Raw genomic sequence first — 25230 nt, 5'->3', positions numbered from 1 at the left:
AATTCTTACACTATGATTCTATGACTGCCAGTACTATAGGCACTGTTGGAGAAGCAAAGAAAGGATAAGACACTGTCCCTACCATGAAAGTGCTTGGGATACACTTGAGAAGACAAGTCTGACACACATAAAACAAGAAAAAATAATATAAGTTTGTGATGCAGACATACAGCTGACATATAGTTCAAATTTTTGTCTCTTTTCCCACTTGCCTTTCATTTCACAAGCAGCTGTCCTCTAAGAGGACTGTGATGCCTTTGTATCAGTTTTAATTTAGCTGCTTCAAGGTCAGTCCGGAATTTTATACAACTCTGCCTCCACTAGGTTAGCTAACATTGTCAGAACAATAAAGTTTATCAGAAGTTTCCGGTATGAATCATTTGGGAATCAAACTAGATTTAGCAGATGCCTTTAAAGTTTTTTTTTCACTTAAGTTTTTCCACTTTTCACATCCCTCCAATCAATGTTAATTTAGCTTCAGGATACCGGCAAATATCTCCCTTCTTCTCATCTCTGACCTATTCCATCAAATTACTGCCAATTCTTAGAATCCTTAGTTTCCTTCCATGTTCATCTCAAGTCTTTTTTAAAAAATATTCTTTGATTGTGGAAATATTCAGGCTTATTGATCTTTGTCAAGTTCATAATAATAAAAACAAAGGAACAGAAAAATTTCAGCTCACAATATCACTTTCCATATAAGGCTTTTTCCAAAACTCCTTCCCTTCAATTCCCAGTGACTAGTACTCTTTCTCTCCATATTACCTTGTATTTCTTTTATAAATATTTTGTATGACATATACATGCCTATTGTCTTGCCTGATAGAATAATGTAAGTCCTTGAGGGCAGGGACTGGTTTATCTAGCACAGTGCCTGGCACATAGCATAGGTACTTAATAAATGCCTATTGACTGATGAAGTCCATGTTGCAACATTCCCCGCAACACTATTCATTATATACCCCTTTCCTCAATGCCCGATCACTATACTGTCATGGCCCTTAGCTTTTATTGTAGCTAGGGGGTGAAGTAAATAGAGCAATGCATCTAGTGTCAGGAAGGCTTTAGTGAAAATTCAGACTCAGAGGCTTACTAGCTGTGTGATGATGGGCAAGTCACTTAAGCTATGTCTGCCTCAGTTTCTTCATCTGTAAAATAGGGATATTAATAGCACCTACTTCCTAGGGTTGTTGTGAGGATCAAATGAAATAATATTTATAAAGTGGTTTATAAACCTGCAAATGCTCTATAAATGCATCACTGAACCTGTTCTCTATGCCTGGAAGGGTCTCCTGCCTCCGGTTTACTTGTTGAATTCTTACCTATTTTTTACAATCCAACTAAAATGCTCTTTCCATGAGGAAGCCTCCCTGCTGATAAGGGGCTTTCCTTCTCTGACTTCACCTAACACTTGGTATAGAACCCCATCCAGTCCAAATCACAGCTCAGTTGAAACGTAGAGTCTCAGAAGGTTGCCTGAGTAGAAGACATTAAGTGACATGCTGTGGTCACGTCACTACAAAGTGTCAAGAAAGGATTTAAATTCAGATCTTTCTGACTTCAATTGCAACATTCTATACATTATGCCCCGTATCTTTCTCCACTTATCGTGTATTACATCCAGGCTTGGTTTTTGTTCCTTATTTGTTTTTTTTAATTGTTGTTCAGCTGTTTCAGTCACGTACAACTCTTCTTGACCCCATTTGTGATTTTCTTGGCAAAGATCTAGAATGATCTGACATTTTCTTCTTCAGCTCCTTTTACAGATGAGGAAACTGAGGCAAACCGAGTTAAGTGACTTGCCGAGAGTCCCACAGCTAGTAAGTGTCTGAGACTGGATCTGAACTCTGGTCTTCCTTACTCTCGGTCCTGCTTTCTAGGCCCACTAAACCCCTTGGCAGTCCTCAAACGAAATTATTAACTCCTCTAGGCCAGAGACTATGTGTTATCTATACTTGCCATTTTCCCCAGTGCCTAGCACACTCTTCTGAATACATCAGAAACTCAACAAATGTTTGTTGTTGTTGTCACACTGTTGTATTTTTCACCCCAAAGTAGCATCTTTCACTCCTGACAGTCTCCCATGGAGTCATAGTAGAAAGGCCTTACAATCACTGGAAATAACTAAATTTGAAGGAGAAAAGTGAAAAGGACTATAAAGTTAAAATCTTTTCCAAAGAAATTGAAAACGTAAGCATACTTTGCTCTATGTTATCGTGAGAAAGATGGTCCAAAACAGGCTTTGGAAGGCTACAAAGTAAGGTGACGGAAGTAGGGAACCATTTACAAGCCAAATTTATAACACTTTGTTTTATTATTGATAAAATTCATTTCCATCTGGTTATAGTATCATAGCATTATAGATCTAAAGCTCAGAAGGTATATCAGGAGCTATCTAGTCCAACCCCTCATTTTAGAGATAGGGAAACTGAGTCCAAGAGAAATGAAGTGACTTATCCAAGGTGACCTAGATAGGTTGATTGTTACATTCTTTCATAAATATCAACAGATCCCTATTCAGGTGTATGTCGGTTAGTCAATAAGTATTTAATGGCTTAATCATAGCCATTATTATCAGGGTCAAGTGTCAAAGACATGCTCAGTCAAGACACGACACGTTCCCGCAAACACATCTGGGGAGGATTTTACATTGGGGGAGACATTTGCCAGCATAAGAAGGGATTCACCTGGGGCACTGTCACTGTATCTTGCCATTAGAAACCATTATCCTTGATAACGGAGTGCTAAGTTCAGTTATTTCTATATTAGTAAAAGATTGAAAATGATACCGGAAACCTTTAAATTTTAGCACCCTAGAAAAAGCCCCAGCTGCCTCACCCTGGCTACAGTTCTCTTTAGAATTCAGTAGGCACAATGGGGGTATAAAAGTGTGTAAGGCAATGTCCTTGTACAAAAAGCTTTGGCCAGGTAGTGCCTTGCTTCTCACTCACTAAGTACTTCAGTTCACTCACCATCTCAGTAATTTGTATAGTGGGCATTGGAGGCAACTAGGTGGCACAGTGGATAGGGCACTGGACCTACAGTCAGGAACACCTCAGACACTTAATAGTCCTGTGATCCTGGACAAGTCACTTAACCTTAGTTTCCTCAGGTATAAAATAAGGATAATGATAGCACCTGCCTCCAAGGGCTGTTGTAAGAATCAAATGAGACAATAGGCAAAGTGCCTGGCACATGATGATTTCTTTCCTTCCTTATCAATGGTGGGGGGAAGAGAATAAATATTTATATAGCACCTACTATGTGCTTAGACACTGAGCTAATCACTTTATAGATATGATCTGCACAGATAAGCACGATATTCAGGCTGGGCAATACGGTCTTATTCTAAAGAAAGGAGAAATAAGTCCCAGTAAATACTGAGTATTAGTGGAGTGCCAACTTGACTTGGTAAAGAAGATTTCAGGTTAAAGTAAGAAGTAGTTTCAAGGTCTATTTCACATTATATAGTCTATTTAGGATTGACCTAAATATAAACTTTGCAGGCTAGGGGAATTACCTCCCAATATCATCTATTTCTTTTGCAAGTGATAATGTTGATCCTAGGAAATTCAGGAATTTAAAAGTTACTGCTACACACGTGCACACACACACACACACACAGAGGAATATCCCTCCCTCTCCCTTTAGTGATTAGAGAGCACACAAAGCACACCCTTACCTAGATTTTACACTGATGAATCATTTTTCATGTTTGACTAAATCTCATGGGGCTCCTCAGCTTTGAAGAGCTGACACCATAGTCAGTCTCTAGATCTTTTTTAACCAGGGCACAACACTTCAAAAAAGCTGGTTAAGGGCCTCTCTAAGGGATTCCAAATGTCAGAATACCATGCCCAATGCATCCAACTGTAATTCAGTTCAAGGGAAAGCCTCATTTATTTTCCTCCTGACTTACTACTAACTTTTAAAGTGGAAACCATCGCTATATTAATGCAATAGGTAAATAAATAAAATAACCTTTTTGTGTTGGTTCTTTGTTTATCCAGACTGGACAAACTGCCTGTGACCTCTGAATGAATACCATGTTTTCCCCCTCCTCACTTCTACTCGGGGATGGTGGGATCATGCAATTATAGGAAGTTAACATGCCAATCAGAGAAAAATTAACTTTTTTTTCAGGACACTACATCTGCCTCGTAAGTTACTTTAATAATGGGCAATTTCAGGAGATTCACTACCTGAAGCCCACAAATGGTGCAATGACTCTTGGAAAGTCACATTTGTCCCTGAAACTTCAGTAACCTGAAGACTGCCTGCCTCATTGCCTGCAGCAGACAAATTCTGGCAATCCAGAAAGGGCCTGAAAAATCTCTTTTAAAGTTATAGAAATTGGAGAAAGTGTGTCAAAAAATACAACTCATCTTCTCATTTAACTGAAATGATTCTAACTTTGTTATATTGGCTGAAGAAGTGGGTTGGGTTTTTTTTTTTGACACAAGACATTAACAATCATCTTGTTTCAGTTAGAGGTTTTGTGGGAGGGAAGAGATAACAAATCTTTGATGCCATACAACCCACCAGTAGATCAGTAAGTGGCAGACCATTATTTTTGCCCAGAGAAAATTCCCAACCTTTTTTTTTTGTATGCAAATACACACTCCCACAATTCCTGGAATCCCTACTACATTCATAACTCACTATTGACAGACACACAGACACAGATACAAACTCCTCCGGACACATCCGAAGCCAGCCTTCACTGGAGCCATAAGATATACTTAGGCTACCACCTGGACTTGTAATTAGTAACAAAAAAAAAATACATCTTACCCTCCCCTCTCCAGGAGACGAAAGAAATCCCCCAACTATTAAGGATTCCCTCTCCCACTTCCATTCGCTGTTTTGTTTTTTTTTTAACCCTTAACAAAGATATAATTGCAGGGTCTCAGAAGCAGCTTTTTTAAAGTAAAAAAATGTTTTGTTTTGATTTTTTCTTTTCTCATTTAATTACTTAATGTCTAAGCGTAAAATTCATTGTTTCCTTCATTCAACACTTCCCATCTTCGACTCCCCCCACCTCCCGCAAAATCGCCTTCAGGATGAGACCTCTGCATTTTCTTTGCTTGTTTAGGGCAAGAAATGAAGAGCTTCCTCTTTAATTGGCAGAAGCATGCAGGAGGAGCATACCTTCAATTTAGTGTTGGGATACCTCACTTGCACCCTGGCTGTTGTCTTATTGGAGACGGCAGCCTGCCTGAGATCCTCTAGCACTGAAATTATATCATCCAGCACGCATTTCTTATCCTGATTTCTCAACGCACACAGATGGGAAAAAGTATAATTATAGCCCTTGTGGTTCACCTTCATTTCCAGCACGGCTCGGTGGGTCTGCAGGATCCCCTCAGCCTGGAGCAAAATATTGTGTCCGGGTGGGGAGAGGAGGATTACCCTGCCATACCTCCCAGGGGTGTGCAAGTCCGAATACAGCTGGCTTTTGGACTGGTCCAGGGGGAAGAGGCTCCCCGCCAGGCTCCGCTCGATCTTCGCCAAGCTGTGGCTGGGAGCGACCAACCGCTCCAGGTCGCTCTCGGGCTGGAAGCGGTTGAGCACGCTGAAGCCGAAGATGATGGTCAGGACTGCAGGCACGGTGAGGAAGAAGACGGGGTGCCGGCTCACGCACAAGCCCAGCCTGTGGCAGAACGACTGGAGCCCTCTGCGAATGACCTGCCGCAGCATCCTCCACCCGATCCAGCTCGCAGACGCTCCCGGCCGTCTTAAAAAGCACATGTGACATGTGTAAGCGCCGGGCTGTCCCCTCCGCCTTCACCCCGGATTCCCCCACCCCCCCCGAACTGACACCCCCCTCCCCTCCGGCCACCACCACCGCCGAGGCTGACAAACCCCCTCCCCCCTCCCTTTTCACCTCCCCAACCACGCCGCTTGTCTTTCCCCATCCCCACCTCCATGCACTCCTACTACTCTTTCAAACACTGCAGCAAGTTGCAGCAAGGCGGGCACAAATGGATAGCGGGCGTGGGGGCGGGGGGGCGGGGAAGCAGGCAGAGCCGGGGCCAGGCGATGGAGAGTGGGGGGACTCAGGCTGGACGCCTCGACGCCAGGGACCCCACCTCCACCCTCCTCCCTGGGCCCCTAGCTCACCGCATGGGCAGCTTTCTCTTTCTCTCTTGCTATCGCTTCATCTCTCTGCTGCAGTCCCCCCCGACCTCCCTCGGAGGAGGTGGTTCGGTGTGGAGCTGTCCCAGGGCTATCCTATCAGTTCGGCTGGATTTATGTACTTAACTAGAACCATGTGCCTCGGTGTTGTAAGAGGCAGACATGTGCCCCAGGATGGGAGGGGAGCGGGGGGAGAAAAGGAGGAGGCGGAGGAGGGAGAGGGAAAAAGGGGGCAGAGAGAGGCTTTCTTTTTTAAAAATTTTAAGTGCCGACAGTTATTTTTAGAGTTTTTGCTTTTGTTTTCTTTCTTTCTTTCTTCCTTTTTTTTACTACCAGCCCAGGGTCACTCAAGTGAGTGGAAGAGCAAGCAAGTGAAGGTGCGAAGGCTCAGTTAGGTTGGGGGTTCTCGGAGAGGTAGAGGTAATAGGAGGCTGGGAAAGCAGGTTAACCCGTCGCTGCTACCAGAAGCCTGCTTTCCTCTCCGGTTTCCCATGGCCCGCGAATTTCGCGTTTCAGCTCCCGGGAAAAGAGCGGCGAGGATGATGCTGCATTTTTAACATATCACAAAGCGTGCGAAGGATTTCCGCGCAACACCTCCTGGAGCTGCCCTTCGCAAGGCGGTGCCTGCTGCAGCTATGGGGCTGCTTGAAGACCCTGGTTTCACCTGGGTACTCTTGGGTGTCAAGGTCCTCTGCACTCTCTTTGGTCCTCAGGTGGATTGAGAAGAGACTTCTGATGGTAGCAGAAGACTGTATAGCATGGGTTGGGGTGGGGATGGGGGCGGGAGGGTAACAAACCTAAAAATGCACGTGATGTATGTGATAATATTGATGTGTTACAAAAGAAGATAGGCAAGTGTTCTCGCAACTGAGGTTTAAAAATCAGAAGTTCTGAGAGCTCCCCTTTAAGGCCACACCCCCTCCAGATTCCTCAGTTCTTCAGGTTCCATTTGCTCCCCCCACCCACCGCCAGGTACTATGTCAAGTCAAGTCATCAGTTTGGCTCTAAGGGCATGGTCTGGAGAGAGATCAGAATTAGACCTGAGATGGTTTCCTGGATGAGTTGAAATCGAGCAGTCAGCAGTTGGGACACCCACAACATTTGATTGTAAGAGATATCAGGGAGGTGGGAAACAGGCTCACAGCTGCAGTCACCTGATGTGGCAAAGGTAGAAGCAGGTCACTTCATCAAAAAGAAAAATACTTGGTCTTTTTCTACCACTGTTGTTTATATGATCCAGCCACTTACCTGACTCCTTCCACTCTAAATAAGTGACTGCGAAGTGTTATCCTGTAGAAATCTCAGCATCTGCAGACCCAAGGGTGCTGGTCTAGAAGCCTTGCTGTGTGGAAAAAATGCATATTCCAAAGCAACTAAAATAATTAGCATACATCACCCATGTGATAAATGTTTATCCCAAGGAAGAATATGGAGAAATCTGGGGGTAAGATCTGAGTGACCCCAAGAGCAACTTAACATATGAATGCCTTCAAGGGCTTCTTTCTACTCCCTCATCATACTTACTTCAATTTAGTAATTCTAAAAAAAAAAAAAAACTATTTAATAAGCACACAATAATGAACAAGCCAAGAATATACTAACTAGGGTGACAGTCACAAGAAGTTCATTGTAAGATCTTTAATAACACAGCAGGAGCCCTATTACTCCATTAGTATAACTACAAATACCTCAAACCACTCAAAGAATGTTCAAAGAACGAAATGACTTGGCTTCCCTTTCTTTCAGTAGAATTTATTCTTCCCTTATGAGACCAGTTGTACTATGAAGAGTTTGGAACAAGGATTCAAGGTGAGTGTGAGAGTCATGAGAGAAACAAGAAATTCGAGTTTGAGAGTTATAGAAGGGACAATAAAGGTCATCCAGTGGTCCTCCCAATGTAGGAAACCTTTCACAAAATCATTCACGTGGTCATCCCCCCTCTGCCTGAACACTACCAGTGATAGGATACTTATTACTTCAATTCCTTTCAATTCAACTAACATTTACTCTCAGCATCCTGCCAGGCAGTGCAGCTACAAAGACAAAAAAATATCAAATTAGTCAATGCTTTCAAGGAGTTTACATTTTACTGGATATAGTGGTGATTGTGTAGCACATACATAACCAAGTAAGCACAAGATATATACAAAGTTGTGAATGTAAATTTAAAGAGGAAAATAGCACCAGTGGGATTATGAAAGGCTTGATGTAGGAGGTGCCACCAACTCTACTTTGAAAGCAGCTAAGAATTCTATGAGTCCCAGGTGAGAACAGAATGCATATGTGGCAGGGAGGGACGGAATCTCCCATGTGGAGTAGGATATACTCCTTCCTTACTTTTCCCTCAGAATCCCTCTCCTTCTTCAAGACAAAGCTCCAACACAACCTTGTACCTGAAGCCTATCCTTGTTCCTGCAGCCCTTCCTCTCAAGCTACCTTGTATTTACTTTTATTCATTATAGTAGACAGATAAATAGATAGATCTTTATTCCATTTCCCATCACAACATAAGCTTCTTGAGAACAGAGATTGTTTCACCGGTAGGCTGGTTTGCTTGGAAGAAGAGTCTGTGAAAGGAATAATATGAAAGGATTCTAGAAAGGTAGGTGGGGGCCAGAATATCAGGGCTTTAAATGCCAAGTAGAGGTTTGTACATTATCTTAGATGCAATAGGGAACCACTGAACATTTTTAAGTAGTGGAGAGATAGGTCCAATTTGTATTTTAGGAATACCAGTTTTAGAGAGGTTTGACAGCTCTAATACTTAGAGGCAACTCTAATAGAATGTTCTTCCTTATTCTGATCCAAATTACATCTTTCTAATTTCCATCAATTGACTGACCCTTGTTCCAGAGTAACACAGAGCAAATCTAATCTCCTTTCCACCTGACACTGAGATTCATATTTTTCTTGGGAAAATAGTCTACTGACCCCAATAGTCTACTGTTTGAACTTTCAGGAAAAGGGAAACAAATCTACTGTTTCATTACCCATTCTTTATCACAAAGAGGATAGACTAAAGTCAGCCAAAAATTACCTATGATAGTATATACTATGTACTGGGCATAGTGGACTCAAATATAATAAATGGAACAATCTCCGCTTTCAAGGAACTTACATTCTAATGGGGAATATAGCAAAGATCTATCTGTCTGTTTGTCTGTCTGTGTATCTAGAATGAGTACAAGTAAATATAAGGTAGTTTGAGAGTAAGGACAGCAGGAACCAGGTTATGCTTCAGGTACAAGATGGTATTTGAGCTTTGACTTGAAGGAAAAGAGGGCTTCTATGAGGGAAAGGTAAAGTGCATCCTAACCCTATGGGACAGGCCATGTAAAAGCATGGAGACAGAGAGTACATTTTTCCGTATTACAGACAACCTGCAATAGCCTTCAAAGCAGAATCGCTTAATCCACTACAGTCTTGTTCCAATGCATTATTTTTTGTGTGAGGTGGTGCCGGAGTCTTAAAGTCTATTTCGTATCATCTTCACAATGACATGATAAAGGCACAAATTGACCCCCTATGGAGAACTGAGGGGAGAATATGGGCTAGGGTAAAACAGGAAGGGCAGCCATGTAAGAGCTGTCATCTGCATCATAGAAGGGAATATCCACATAGATGATATCACAGATCAGTTTGAATGTTTGAGAAAGCTCTTAATGGTCCAACCAAGCTAGAAAGGCTTTGAACATAGGCCCTGACCAGCTTGACTACAGGATGTTAGTTTTTTTTTTTGACCACAGCAAATCCTAAAGACCGTCTATGAGTCATTCGGGGTTGTGGTGAGGGTGAAGAGGAAGCACAGAAATACACAATGAGAAAATTACAGAGCTTTCAAATATTGAAGTATAGAATCCCTTATACTGCTGGATAGTACCTCACAGTTCACCTGTAAAGAGCTTGACAAAACACTTTTCTCCAAACAACCTGTGAAGTAGATAGTGCCAATATTTCCAAATTTAGCACCTGAAGTTGTACCTTTTACTCAGTAATTTGGTAAAATTTTGAAATAGTCTTTTGGCCTTTAGCATGACAGGCCATTAATCTGTTCCCTACACAGATTCTTCTACCCTGTTCATTATAAACCATGGCTCAGCCAGACCAGGGAAAATCATTATGGCCATCATCTCAAAACTCACATATTGGTTTGTGATATTATTGACCTTAACTCCTAAGATGGTATGGAACAGAACAAAGAACCCTAATATTGGAGACAGAAGGCTTGGATTGATTAAAATCTCAGTTACGCCACTAGTTAGCAGTGTGCTCTTGGAAAATCTATACAACCTCCCTGAAACTCGATTTCCTTAGAAGTAAAATAGGCATAATAATAATTTCACAGCATATGTTTACAATAATGCTGTTGTGAAGGAAGCACTTTGTAACCTAGGTAGCTAGGTGGCTCAGTGGGTAGAGTATGGGACTTGGACTCCAGAAGGTGTGAGTTCAAATATTGACTTAGCATTTATTAACTGCATGACCAGAGGCAAGTCACTTATCTCAGACTCAATTCCTGTATTTGTAAAGTGAGGATAATAACTGAATCTACCCCCATAGGATTGTCGTATAAACCAAATGAGATATCACATGTAAAGTGCTTTAAAAACCTTAATGTGTAATATAATTGCTAACTATTAAACTCAATTAATATAGAAAAAATGAGCTATACTTAGGATGCTATAGGGACCCCCCAGTAAAGCTGATCAGCTGACATTGAGTCAATCACATTTTCTAACCTAGTCCTTCTCATGAGCCTCCTATGAGATAAAATTGGGAGTGCTGCCTCTGGCCATAGGACAACATTTTTTCTCTGGGCAGAGCCGATTGGCCTATATGGAATCAAACCAACTGAGCTAAGCAGTCCAGGCAAATATCTTGTTTTCATAATAGGTTGCAAGCAATTAGAGGCCAAGGACAACATTTTAGCTTAATTATAGAGAACACCTTGCATTACTGAGCATTTGTGGCTCATGGGTTTAGCCTTATTACTTTATAGCCATTTCTTTATAATCATTTTCATGTACATGGATGCTTAGGATAAACATTCTTCTTATTCTACTATTATCTACTATATTCTTCTACTCTAAGTTTGAACTTAATAAGAAGAAATAGTAGGCCGATGACCAAAAATCACTTCAATTAATTGCAGACAATGTTTATTAAATCCCTATTATATTCAAGGCAAATCCCAGGTGCAGAGAATACAGAGGAAAAAAAAACAGTTATAGGATCATAGATTTTGTTCTGAAAGGAACTTTAGAGATTCTTGAGTTTAATCCTTTCATTTTACAGAGAAGGAAATTGAGGCCAAGAGAGATTAAGTGACTTGACCTGGGTCATGTAGTAGGTGTCTAGTAAAGGATCTTGAACTTCCTTCCTTCCTTCCTTCCTTCTTTCCTTCCTTCCTTCCTTCCTTCCTTCCTTCCTTCCTTCCTTCCTTCCTTCCTCCCTCCCTCCCTTCCTTCCTCCCTCCTTCCATCCTTCCTTCCTTCCTCCCTTCCTTCTTTCTTCCCTCTCTTCCTTCCTCCCTTCCTTCCTTCCTTCCTTCCTCCCTCCCTCCCTTCCTTCCTCCCTCCATCCATTCCTTCCTTCCTCCCTTCCTTCCTTTCTTCCTTCCTCCCTTCCTTCCTCCCTTCTTTCCTTCCTTCCTCCCTCCCTTCCTTCCTTCCTCCCTTCTTTCCTTCCTTTCTTCCTTTCTCCTTTCCTTCCTTCCTTTCTTTTTTTTTATCGAAGTACGAATATAGTCAGACCTATACCTTAGGATGATAATTTAGGAAACTATGTAGAGTGAGCATGAACGTGACAATGGAAAGACCAATTAGATGCTATTATACTAGCCCAGTAAAGGGGTAGCTAGGTGAATAGCACTGGCCCTGGAGTCAGGAGGACCCGAGTTCAAATCCGGCCTCAGACACTTGACACACTTACTAGTTGTGTGACCTTGGCAAGTCACTTAACCATAATTGCCCTGCCATCTCCCCTCCTAAAAACAAAACAAAATAAAACAGTCCAGTTAAGACATGATTAGGCTATTATCTATGGCACTGGCTTTCCATGTGTAAGAGAAGGGTCACATATGATATATGTCTTGAAGATAGAATTGGCAAGCTTAGGCAGCTAAATTGGATGGGGAAAGTTGAAAGGGAAGAAACACAGATGATATGGGCAACTGGAAAGACAGATGTGTCTTGAACAGAAAAAAAAGTTTGGAGGAGGAGCAAGTTTGGGGGAAATACTATGGCTTCTGTTTTGGAAATGTTGAGTTTGAGATGACAATGAACATCTAGATGGAGGTATCCAGTAGTCAGTAAGTGATATTCAGGAAAAAAATTAGATTTGTTGGTCATCAGTATAGAAATGACAGTTGAACTCATGGAAACCAATGAAGTTGTCAAAAAAATAGTTGAGAGAGACAAAGGGACAGAGAGAGAGAGAGATGGAAAGATAAGAAATTATTACAAGAAGGGAATTTCAGAGTTCAAGTCAATGCAGGTAGCATATTGAATGCCAATAAAGTCAAGTAAACACATATTTATTAAATACCTTCTATATGGCGAACACTAAGCTAAGTGATAGGGAGGAAAAAAGGTCAAAAGAGTCCCTGCTCTTAAGGAGCTCACAATCTAATAAGGGAGCCAACATGCAAACATCAATGTACAAATGTGATATATACAGGATAAATTGTGGGGAATGTCAGAAGGAAGGTACTTTCATTAAAGTGGATTGGGAAAAACTTCTTTTCAATGGTGGGATTATAGCTATGACTTAAAGGAAACCAGGGAAATAGGAGGAGAAGATGAATAGGTACAAAATTTCAGGCATGGAGAATAGTCAGCAAAAAGGTTCAATGGGGGAGCTGGATTGTTTTGTGAGAGGAACAGTAAACAGACCAGTGTCATTGGATTATAGAGTACACGTAGGAGAATAAAGTATAGAAGAAATGGAAAGGTGGAAAGGTGCCAAGTAATGAAGAACTTTGGAAGAAAAAACAGGATTTTGTATTTGACCCTGGAGGTAATAGGGGATCACTGGAGTTAGGTAAGTGATATGGTCAGACCTGGAGTTCAAAAAGATCACTGATAGCTGAGTGCAAGATGGAATGGAGTGGGGAGAGATGTAAGGAGGGGAGACCAAATAGAAGACTATTATAATAATCTAGGTATGAGGTGATGAGTTCCTTCACCAGGGTGGCAGTGTCAGAGGAAAGAAAGAGACACATATCCAAGATATTGCAAAGATAGAAATGACAAGATTTGGCAACTTATTGGACAGAGGGAGTGAGAGAGTGTGAAGAGTTGAGAAAGATATGTAGATTGTGAGCCTGGATGACTGGAAGGATAGTGGTGCCCTCAATAGTAAGAGGGAAGTTTAAAAATGGGAGGATAAAGGGGGTGTGAGGAAGATAATGAGTTCAGTTCGGAATACTTGAAGCTTTAGATGTCTATAGTATATTCAGTTATCTATAGTATCTTCAGTTATAGTATATTCAGAAATTATCTTTGAAAATGCAACACTGGAGATCAGGAGAAAAGTTATACTAAACAAACAGATCTCAGAATCGTTTGCATAGAAATGATTGATCCACGAGAGCTTATGAAATTATCACATAAAATAGTAGTGAGGGAGACAAAAGAGGGCCCAGGAGAGAATCTTAGAGGACACCCAAGGTTAGTGGTCAGGATTTGGATGAAAATCTAGCGAAGGAGACTGCAGAGCGGTCAGATAAGAAAAGAGAAAGCGGTGTCACTAGAACCTAGAGAGAAGAAAGTATCAAACAGAAAAAGGTGATTGACAGTATTGAAGGCTGCAGAGAAGTAAAATAGATGAGCAGAATTACCTCCGTGGGTGGTATGACAGTGTAATTGGCCACCAAAACTCATGGAAACCATCTACTCTATCCATCTATCTAATAGGTGAATTGAAATCTTGTTGGTGGAGGTAGTACCCAAATAGAAGAAATCACAGATATGTAAAATATTCGAATAAGGAAGGGGTGGGGCATTCTTTATGAAGATTTCTATGTTATACACATAAAATTTATCAGCTCCATATTTTACTATTTCTAGTGCTTACAGGAAAGAAGTGAAAAGAATATCAGAGAAAATAGAAGACCTGAGCTCTAGACATGGTTCTGCAATAAATGAGCTATATGAGCATGGTGGTGACTTGGCTTTTTCTGGACATTGGTCCCCTCTGGATATTTTTTTAATGGTGAAAATTTATTTCTTTGTAAATCGCTCTGGACTTGTATTCAGGTTTCCCTTTTTATTGTTGCTAACTTAAGACATTAATAAAATAATTTTAATAAGAAGGGAAATCCCAATCTACTGTCTTTAAATTAAATTAAAATTTCAAGTTTAATGTTGCATTTCTACAATCCTATAGCAGAAATTGGCCAAGGAGGGAGGGGAAGCTATCAAGAATGAAATGTTTTTTTAATTTAAATTTATTTTTGTTATTAATTTAGCATCATCTAGAAAATTAAGGAATTAGACTAGATGATCTTTAATGACACTTCCAAATCTAATATACCTAAGTTCTATGATATCCTAAGTCATAGAGTCATTGGGTTCACTTATCAAATTCAATGTCAAATGTAAGTACTTCTTGGTTTAAGAGGGTTGAGATGGGGTGGGGGAGAAGGTATTCATATATCTAGAATAGAAAGAGCTGTGATTACATTTACAAACAATTTTAAAGCTCCCAAATACAAACTTTGTTCAGGGCAAATAGTTTTGTCCTGAACTGTAATCCTTCATTTTTTCTTTAATAAATAGAAATTTCATTTCTCCAAACTATTCATGGCTAGGCCCTCTTCTGGTTCCTATAAGTAACCTACATCCTTCTAGACTCTTGAGGTAGGATATTGCAGTTTCAGCACCATAAAAAATTCCTAAGACCCTTGGTTTTCTCACCAGGGAGGGCTCAGCTGAGCATTCCATGACCTCTCCTGGACCATAGAGAAGCCAGAAAGCCCAGGAGGGATTAGTCGTCATTTTGTCCACACCTAATCATGAAACGGATCATCTTCCTTGACAAGGCAGTTCTCCTGTCGGAAGCTGACAAAAGACAGAATTTTATGAAGTCACTTTACTGAGCTGCAGTAGGGATTAGAATGACAGCAAAAGGGCTATTTTTATGGAGAAGCAATGGGACCATGGCCCCATGTCTGAGATCCAAATTTATTGTAGTTATCAGACTTCGACACTAAAATCACTAAAGGAGACAGCAACAAACTGCAATATTATCTTGCTTTACCAGTAGCAGGACAGTGGTACAGAGATGGTCATTATGTAGGAGGAGGGTCAAAAGAGATGAAGCATCTGGTAAGGTGCTGCTGGGAACATGCCATGATCTGTCGCCCCCAGAAGCTGTCACTGTGATTTCAGGTGATATGTTGTTCTGACTCATCAAACAGCACAGGGCTATATTCATTTTAATTTTTGAAAAAATTCCAATCTACTGTCTGGTAGGCACTATAGTATACACAATCAGGAAACAAAGACATTAATGAAACAATTCCTACCTTCAAAAAACCTATATTGGTTGTGTGTATATGGGGAGGGCAGAATACAAACACATATGAAGATCAGTTAAGACTTCATGGGAGGACTGGTACTCAAGCTTCCCCTTGAAGGGGAAGGGACAGAAGACAGACGGCTTGTACAAATGCAGATGAAGGAAATGGAGTGTGAAGTTTGGGGAATAGCTCATAGTCCACCCTGAGTGGGAATGTAGAATATCTGAAAGGGAGTAATATGAGAAAAGACTGGCAAGGTAGGCTGAACTCAGTTTTTGGGGAGTTTTGACTGCTAGGGAAAGGAGTTCAAATTTTATCTTAGAAGAAGTAGGGAGCTACTGAAGACTTCTGAGCAGGGCAGTAATATGGCCAACTTTAGGAAGAAACTGGAAGGTATTTTCAATCTCAAGTTGTAAGAAATCTTGAAATCCCAGTTGCTTGGCTAGTATAATTGTGATTCTGAAATCTGGCAGTGATTTTTATTCAGAGTGACATATTTGCAACAGGAAACCAGGTTAAAGAACTAATGCCATGGTTTCTGAAAAGCTACATATGACTTAATTTCCAAAAGGTTTTTCTCATGAGGGAAATGGATCTTCTGAGGGGGCCAAAAAATGATAGGCAACAGACTAGCTTAGACTATTTATACATATATTTGAGATTCAGACTAGCTATGCTGCAACCCATCAAACAAAGAGAAGAATTTCTTTCACTGTGACCTTTCAAAAATATCAGCATTTGGACAGGAAAAGCCTGATGGGCAAAATGAAAAATTCAATGAATCATCTGAATATATAGTTTGCATCATGCCAAACATTCAGATACTTCAAAACTTGTAGATTGAACATTGGAGTACGTTGGCATCATAGGTAAAATCAATACAGTGATGAAATAACTTTATATCTTGGCTAAAAAAACCTCCACCTATTTGTTTCAAAATGTATGGCTCAAGAAGCAGTTTTTGATATCAATTAATATTTCTGTGATTTCAAGTATTGGAATAAATAAAATAAAACAGGATATAAAAGTTTCTGATCATCCAAAATTACTAAGGGAAATCCCAATTTGTGACTAAAATATTTGTCTAAACTAAGGAAGAGGTAAGCTTGGATAATGGATAACAGAAGAAAGATCTAGAAACTAGCTGCCAGAAAGAACAAATTCTGATTATGTAGAGCTAATTTAAAGGAAAATTTTAATCTCTGAATATATGATGTTGTTTTCCTCTCTTCCTGCTTCTGTCTGTGCAGACGAGAGAGGCTAGATGGGAAATTACTTCAACAACAGACTATAAAGGAAGGATTCATGAGAAGAATTCAATAACTGAAATATCCATAGCCAATAGCTACAAGGTGACGCTAATAGCGACTTTTTGGTCAAGCTGACCTGAAGCCCCAGAAATATTGATCCATCTGCAAAACATCAAATTATAAAAATAAAGGAAAAGTAAGCATGATTCTTTATAATGAAGTCAGGGAACTGAAATGGACAACTTGTTCTGGGCTAATAAGAAAAATATTATTTTGCTACTTAGATTTTTCAAAACCCTTCATGTATGTGGGTCATATTTAAACCAATTATTTGAAATTAAAGCATTAACTTTTATTTAAAAGCTACCTTCATTTTAAGAAAGTCTGGAAATTTAATTTAAAAATATTCTGGGAATTATGGTTATCCTTGACTCCCTTTACTCACTACCCAACCAGCAACTTTTAAGGTATAGTAAAATGGAAAGTACACTGGATCTGGAGTTAGAGAAACTGGGTTGAAATCTCATCTCTGATGCCTACTATCTCTGTGACCTTTAACAATTCATTTAATGTCCCTGGTCCTCAGTTTCCTCATTTGTAAAAAAAAGAAAGAGCTGGACTAGATTGCCTCTGAGATCCCTTTCAATCTAAATCTTTGACCCTATGACCTTTTGACCTGAAAAATCTATGTCTGGTTCACTCAGGATTGACTCCTACTATAATGAGAGGGTGGAAATAATCTTATCAGATAACAATCACATATTAGACTAACAGTTTAAAATCTGATGAGTTTAAGCAAAGATAAGTTTAGCAATTCATATTAAGGGAACCTAGTACCCTACTGCCATTTTGTGTAAAGGTACATTAATTGTAGGCAAAAATATGTAAGGGCAGAAAAGGTCTTTTACTTAGTGAGTTCCTCTAACCTTGAGTCTCTTGCTCCCTGGTCTCATTGTTACTCATCTCTTCCTCAATGCTCATTACCTCCATCATTTACCTTCTCTGCATTGACTTTTGTGCAGTTGAATTACTAATTTGTTCAGAAAGTCACGCAAATATTTGTGCCATAAACATTTGTCTCACGTCAATTGGGGTCTCCTAGCTGCACGGCAATCCTTTTACTTTTCTCTTATTTACTCACTATCACACTATCCAGTATTAGTTTCATACCTTCTCTTCTCCCCTCAAACGATCTTTCTTATCCCTCATCTCTCCCTTTGACCATACAGATGTTCATCAGCAAGGTGATGTCTCTGTTTTTTAACATACTGTCCAGATTTGCCATAGCTTTCCTTCCAAGGAGGAAGTATGTTTTAATTTCATGGCTTTAGTAGCCATTTGTAGTAATTTTTGAACCCAAGAATAGAAAATCTGACACTGCTTCCTTTTCTCTCACTCTATTTGCCGGGAAGTGATGGTATTAGTTATCAGGATCGTAGGTTGTTTTTTTTTTTTTCCTCACAACCAAAAAAAGACAAAGTTTATTAAAGGTTTGCCATATTGAGATATCTTAAGAAATCTCACCATTTGTGATGCTTGTGTGGGCTGGATACCATCTGAGGTAGATGGAATCTGAGCACCATCATGGAGGCAAGAAGAAACTTATTTTTTTAAAAACATTTATTTATTTAATATTTTTAGTTTTCATCATTAATTTTCACAAGAATTTGAATTACAGATTTTCTCCCCATTTCTACCCTTCCCCCCACTCCAAGATGTCATATATTCTGATTGCCCCGTTCCCCAGTCAACCCTCCCTTCTGTCACCCCACTCCCCTCCCATCCCCTTTTCCCTTACTTTCTTGTAGGGCAAGATAGATTTCTATGCCCCATTGCCTATATATCTTATTTCCTAGTTGCATGCAAAAACTTTTTTTTGATCATCTGCTTTTAAAACTTTGAGTTCCAAATTTTCTCCCCTCTTCCCTCACCACTCACCCTTCCTAAGAAGGCAAGCAATTCAACATAGGCCACATGTGCATCATTATGCAAAACCCTTCCGCAATACTCATGTGGTGAAAGACTAACTATATTTGGCTCCTTCCTATCCTTTCCCCTTTATACAATTTTCTCCCTTGACCCTGCCCCTTTTCGAAAGTGTTTGTTTTTGGTTACCTCCTCCCCCTATCTGTCCTCCCTTCTATCGTCCCCCCCTTTTTTGATCTTCTTCCTCCTTCTTTCCTATGGGGTAAGATACCCAACTGAGTGTGTATGTTATTCCCTCCTCAGGTCAAATCTGATGAGAGCAAGATTCACTCATTCCCCCTCGCCTGCCCCATCTTCCCTTCCTACAGAACTGCTTTGTCTTGCCACTTTTATGTGAGATAATTTACCCCATTCTATCTCTCCCTTTCTCCCTCTCTCAATATATTCCTCTATCATCCCTTAATTTGATTTTTTTTTTAGATATCATCCCTTCATATTCAACTCACCCTGTGCCCTCTGTCTACATCTCCTTCAGCTACCCTAATGATGAGGTCTCATGAATTATGCACATCATTTTTCCATGTAGGAATGTAAACAAAACAGTTCAACTTTAGTAAGTCCCTTGTGATTTCTCTTTCTTGTTTACCTTTTCATACTTCTCTTGATTCTTGTGTTTGAAAGTTAAATTTTCTATTCAGCTCTGGTCTTTTCACTGAGAAAGCTTGAAAGTCCTCTATTTTATTGAAAATCCATATTTTGCCTTGGAGCATGATACTCAGTTTTGCTGGATAGATGATTCTTGGTTTTAATCCTAGCTCCACTGACCTCCAGAATATCATATTCCAAGCCCTTTGATCCCTTAATGTAGAAGCTGCTAGATCTCGTGTTATTCTGATTGTGTTTCCACAATACTCAAATTGTTTCTTTCTGGCTGCTTGCAGTATTTTCTTCTTGATCTGGGAGCTCTGGAATTTGGCAACAATATTCCTAGGAGTTTTCATTTGGGATCCTTTTCAGGAGACGATTGGTGGATTCTTTCAATTTCTATTTTACTCTCTGGCTCTAGAATATCAGGGCAGTTCTCCTTGAAAACTTCTTGAAAGATGATATCTAGGCTCTTTTTTTGATCATGGCTTTCAGGTAGTCCAATAATTTTTAAATTATCTCTCCTGGATCTATTTTCCAGGTCAGTGGTTTTTCCAATGAGATATTTCACATTGTCTTCCATTTTTTCATTCCTTTGGTTCTGTTTTATAATATCTCGATTTCTCATAAAATCACTAGCTTCCACTTGCTCCAATCTAATTTTTAAAGTAGTATTTTCTTCATGTGGTCTTTTGGACCTCCTTTTCCATTTGGCTAATTCTGCCTTTCAAGGCATTCTTCTCCTCATTGGCTTTTTGGAGCTCTTTTGCCATTTGAGTTAGTCTATTTTTAAGGTGTTGTTTTCTTCAGTATTTTTTGGGGGTCTCCTTTAGCCAGTCATTGACTTGTTTTTCATGGTTTTCTCACATCACTCTCATTTCTCTTCCCAATTTTTCCTCTACTTCTCTAACTTGCTTTTCCAAATCCTTTTTGAGCTCTTCCATAGCCTGAGACCAGTTCATGTTTTTCTTGGAGGCTTTTGTTGTAGGCTCTTTGACTTTGTTAACTTCTGTCTGTATGTTTTGGTCTTCTTTGTCACCAAAGAAAGATTCCAAAGTCTGAGTCTGAATCTCAGTCTGTTTTCCCTGCCTGGCCATGTTCCCAGCGAACTACTTGACCCTTGAGTCTTTTGTCGGGGTATGACTGCTTGTAGAGTAGGGAGTACTTTGTCCCAAGCTTGAGGGGCTGTGCTGTTGTTTTCAGAGGTATTTCTACACAGTAAGCTCTGCCACACCAGTGCTCCTCCTCCCTCAAGAATCACCAACCCAGACTGGACTCAGACTCAGATCTTAAGCAGGCTCCGCACTCTTGCTCTGATCTGCCACTTAATTTCTCCCACCAGGTGGGCCTGGGGCTGGAAGCAACTGCAGCTATAGTTCTGTAGCTGCACTATCTCTGCTGCCCCTGGGGCAGTGGCCGAACCTCGATCTCCTTTCACTCCCCGCAGGTTTTCCCACTAACCTTCTCTGTTGTCTTTGGTGTTTGTGGGTTGAAAAGTCTGGTAACTGCCACAGCTCACTGATTCAGGGCACCAGGGCCTGTTCTGCCCCGTCTGGCAGCCCACGCTGGGCTCTGCTCTGCTCCACTCCCAGCTCCGTGAGCAATGAACCTTAGTCAGAGACCATCCAGGCTGTCCTGGGCTGGAGCCCTGCTTCCCTCTGCTATTTCATGGATTCTGCAGTTCTAGAATTTGTTCAGAGCCATTTTTTATTGGTGTCCTGGAGTTCTGGGGGAGAGCCCTAGGCAAGTCCCTGCTTTCCAGCCACCATCTTGGCTCTACCCCCTGGTTGTTTTTCTTTTTATGTTAAGCTTTAAGGCAGCTTTTATTCTCTCCTCTTTCACCCTCATCAAGAGGCTTCTTAACTCCACTTCACTTTCTGCCATCAAAATAGTATTGGCTGCATCTCTGAGATTGTTGATATTTCTCTCAGTAACCTTAATTCCAGCTTTGATTCATTCATCCTGACATTTCCCATGATGTACCCTAAATGTAAATTAAATAAATAAGATGACAATATGCAACTCTTTTTTACCCTTTTTTTCAATCTCAAACCAATTATTTCTTCCATATTTGCTTCTGTTGCTTCTTGCCCACGTACAGATTCCTCATTCCACATACAGGACACAAATAAGATGATCTGTTTTCATCTCTTTGAAGATTTGCACATTTTATTTTGGTCCACACAATCAAAGGCTCTAGTGTAATTAATGAAGCAGAAGTAGATGTTCTGAGGGAGATAGAGCCAAGATGGAGGAGTAAAAGCAGGTTCTTGCTTGAGCTCCCCCTCAAACCCTCCAAGTAAAAAGTAACTCTGTAAGACAGATAACACTAGTACACAGGAGGGCTGTTAGCACAGGTTCACTCTTGATCTAGTCAGACAGGAAAAACTAAGACAGCTTCAAAGGGGTTAACAACCTTACTTTATTCTAGTCTAGTATTCTTACAAAGGTTGCTGATAATGCAGCAAAAACTCCTATAGCATTCCCTAATCACACTTCTCCCAGGGGCAGGCAAGAAGCGGGGGGCAACTACCCTGTCAATGGGGTCAATCGAGACAGGCATAGCTTGTGCACAACCCTAAATCCCCTCAAGCCTTACTGGGGGCCAGTTGAGGCAAATACAGATTCCCCACAAGCCTTGATGGGGGTCGATCAAGGCACACACAGCATTCCAGCTTGTCCATTCAACCCTAAAGGTTCTCCACCCCTTGACCAGTACCCACCTGCTTTACAGGGCAATAGACAAAGAAGGCATCTTGCCAGCAACAGCTTTACAAGTTTATATCACCTCATCCCTGTATCTCACTATGCAGTCACAGTGGATATTTACAATTTAAGCACAAATGCTTATATTATTTATCATTATACAATGCTGCACAACCATGGTGGAGATGTTTTAAACCATAATCATGAGAACTCACATCTAATACCTGGGGACCCGAGATTGTTATGGCTATGGATCCTGAGAAACTGAACTCTAAGAAATAATAACAAAAATCCACTTTACATACTCTAAAATTCATCTTACACTAAAACACACCTTACTTACAGACTCTAAACAAATTCTAGAGCAGGAGAACCCACAAAATGACAGAGGGAAACAAATTTCCAGCCCAAGACAACCTGAAAGGTCAACAGGAAAGTTCTGTTGCACCAGTCTGAAAGATGAACACAGTCCAGCAAAAAACGAGCCAGCACAGACCAGGTCCCAGCAAACCTGGAGCAAGCCTCAGGGGACTGAATCACTGGCAGCTGTGGTGGTTTCCAGACTTCTCAACCCACAAACATCAAAGATAACTTAGATGGTCAGTAGGAAATGTCTGTCAGACCTGGATGAGACAGGAGCATGATCTGGCTCCCCCCCTGGAGTGGTGGCCGCAACTGCTTCCAGAGCTCTTGGCCCACAGACAGTGAGGGGATTGAGTGGCTGATCAGAGGGAGATTGCAGGGATCTCCTTTCTGGCACTAAGGCAGGATTCTTGCGTATTGCCTGTGCTTTGATCTGGGTCACAGTCCTGGGCAGTGGTCCTTGGGCAAAGAGGAGCACTGGTGTGGAGGAGATTGTGGTGGTGGTAGAGAGGGAATCCTCCTCATAGTTATAAGGCAGAAAATAATGCTTGTGCTCACTCACAAACCAGAGCACAGGCCAGGAAAGGAGTAAACACCTCTCCTTTGATCATACCACCTTGGAAGAACTGAAGATTTACAGGTCCCTAGAAGTGTCTTTGAAAATAGCTTCACAAAACCCCTGAAACTTGGAACAGTAAACTCTCCACACTGGAAGCAGAGCCCTACCTTAACAAAGAATTAAAAAGTCAAGTAATTGGCTGGGAAAATGAACAAACAGTGGAAAAAACCTCAGACTACAGAATTTTACTTTGGTGACAAAGATCAAAACAGACAACCAGAAGAAGACAACAAAGTTAAACCTCCTACATCCAAAGCCTCCAAGAAAAATAAGAATTGGTTGCAGGCCACGGAAGAGCTCAAAAAGGATTTTGAAAATCAAATAAGAGAAGTAGAGGAAAAATTGGGAAGAGAAATGAGAGTGATGCAAGAAAATCATGAAAAACTAGTCAACAGCTTGCTTAAGTAGACCCCCAAAAATACTGAAGAAAGTAACACCTAGTGAATAAAGGACAGCATGGGCACTTTGTTTGCCTTGTCCAAGGAGTCGGCCTGAGATATTTTGCTCTGAAGTCTACTGTGGTTAGAGTTACACTGAAGCATTCTGCTTGGTGAATCTCTGGATGAACTGCTTTATAGCCTGATGGGCTTTGAAGTTCTAGAACATAAAAGTGACTTCTATCCAAATTAAGTACACTATTTTTCCAATGCCCCTTTAAGGATGATTTTAAGTTGAAAGAGCTTATAAATGTTATGTCAGTTCAAGAATAGAGAAAAGTGGTAAAAAATATCAGACTAGTTAGAAGAGAAGCGGCTTTGGGTAATGTATATTTTCCTAAATGGATCAATAATATCAAACCCTGCAAATGAGGGTTGTGAGTTAGCCTAGTTGACTAAATGGGATTTCTTTCCTTATGTGTTTCCTCAACAGGTTTTGGTATTCATGTGCCCACTTTTTTCACATATATTAAGTGTATTGTTGGGAGAATGTGACTTAGTTTATGTGTGGATTGTATTGTATTTGTTATTGCTACATTTGTTTTGATATATGAGAACCTATGATGTTATCATTATTTCTTTTGTCTTATTGCTAAGTAAATGGTTATAAGATCTAAAAGCATCATCATTGTGAGTAGTTAGTTGTATAGTATACTCATGGGGGCTCAAGTGGTCAGTAGGGGGAGTGAAATCTATCTCAACAATCGTATCTATAGGACATTTATTTTTTGTTTTTTGGGAGGGTTTTTTATGCAGGGCAATTGGGGTTAAGTGACTTGCTCAAGGTCACACAGCTAGTACATGTGTCAAGTGTCTGAGGCTGGATTTGAACCCAGGTCCTCCTGACTAGAGGGCCGGTGCTCTACTCACTACACCTCCTAGTTGACCCTCTATTTTTGTTTTTGTTTTTGTTTATCTCTAGGGCATTTAGATAATGTAAGTGTAACTATATTGTGATGGTCCCTCTCTGGGAACCTAGACCTGCTAATGCAAGGGCAGATTAGAGTGAGGGATCCAGCTTAAAAAGTGAGTAGGTACCCACATAACAATGTGTGATGTGTGAGGTGCTACAGTGTATGTGGACCCCCTACATGCCAATAATTTTATATATCTGTATATGTGTGCATATACATATGTCTATCTGTCTTTCTCTCTCATTTCTCTAGTTAGAATGTAAGCTCCTTGAGCCCAAGAACTATTTCATTTTTAACTCTGTATACGCAATGCCTGGCACATAGAGGATGCTTAAGAAATACTTTCTCATTGATTGACTGAATGATTGATTCATTCTTTCTTTCACTGATCTCCCATCTCCTCCAGTAGTTTGCCTTTTCAGTCATCCCACTCTATTTTAAATATTCAGTCTTTTTTATCAAGTAACTCCTTCCCCACTGCTTACAAACATGCTTAGATCTCTACCTTAAAAAAGAAATCTTTACTTGATCTGACAGTTGTCTCACCTTGTGTGATATTTCTCCCTGTTTCCTCATTATTCTTGATCTCTCTATGGCACTCAATTCTAGAATTCTGCCTTAGGCTGAATGGTTCTTATTGGTGAGTGTAAATGCAAATTTATTTCATCCACCATATCTAATAGACCCTTATTTACTTCATATCTTATCC

The 25230-nt window shown here is 40.5% G+C and overlaps 1 protein-coding gene across 1 annotated transcript in view; it reads right to left on the bottom strand.

Moving 5' to 3' along the window:
• PTCHD4 (patched domain containing 4) overlaps positions 1 to 5751 on the bottom strand; it is a 343137-nt gene extending 337386 nt beyond the window's left edge. The window contains exon 1 of the mRNA XM_036766669.1: positions 5326 to 5751. Within this exon, the coding sequence (XP_036622564.1) occupies positions 5326 to 5751 (426 nt within the window). The remainder of the gene's footprint in view (positions 1 to 5325) is intronic.
• Positions 5752 to 25230: the final 19479 nt, after the last annotated feature.

The sequence above is a fragment of the Trichosurus vulpecula genome, chromosome 7 (assembly GCF_011100635.1).
Source record: "Trichosurus vulpecula isolate mTriVul1 chromosome 7, mTriVul1.pri, whole genome shotgun sequence".
In the NCBI taxonomy this organism is placed as follows: domain Eukaryota; kingdom Metazoa; phylum Chordata; class Mammalia; order Diprotodontia; family Phalangeridae; genus Trichosurus; species Trichosurus vulpecula.
Note: the sequence above shows the minus strand (reverse complement) of the source record. Positions and strands in the feature narration are given on the sequence as shown.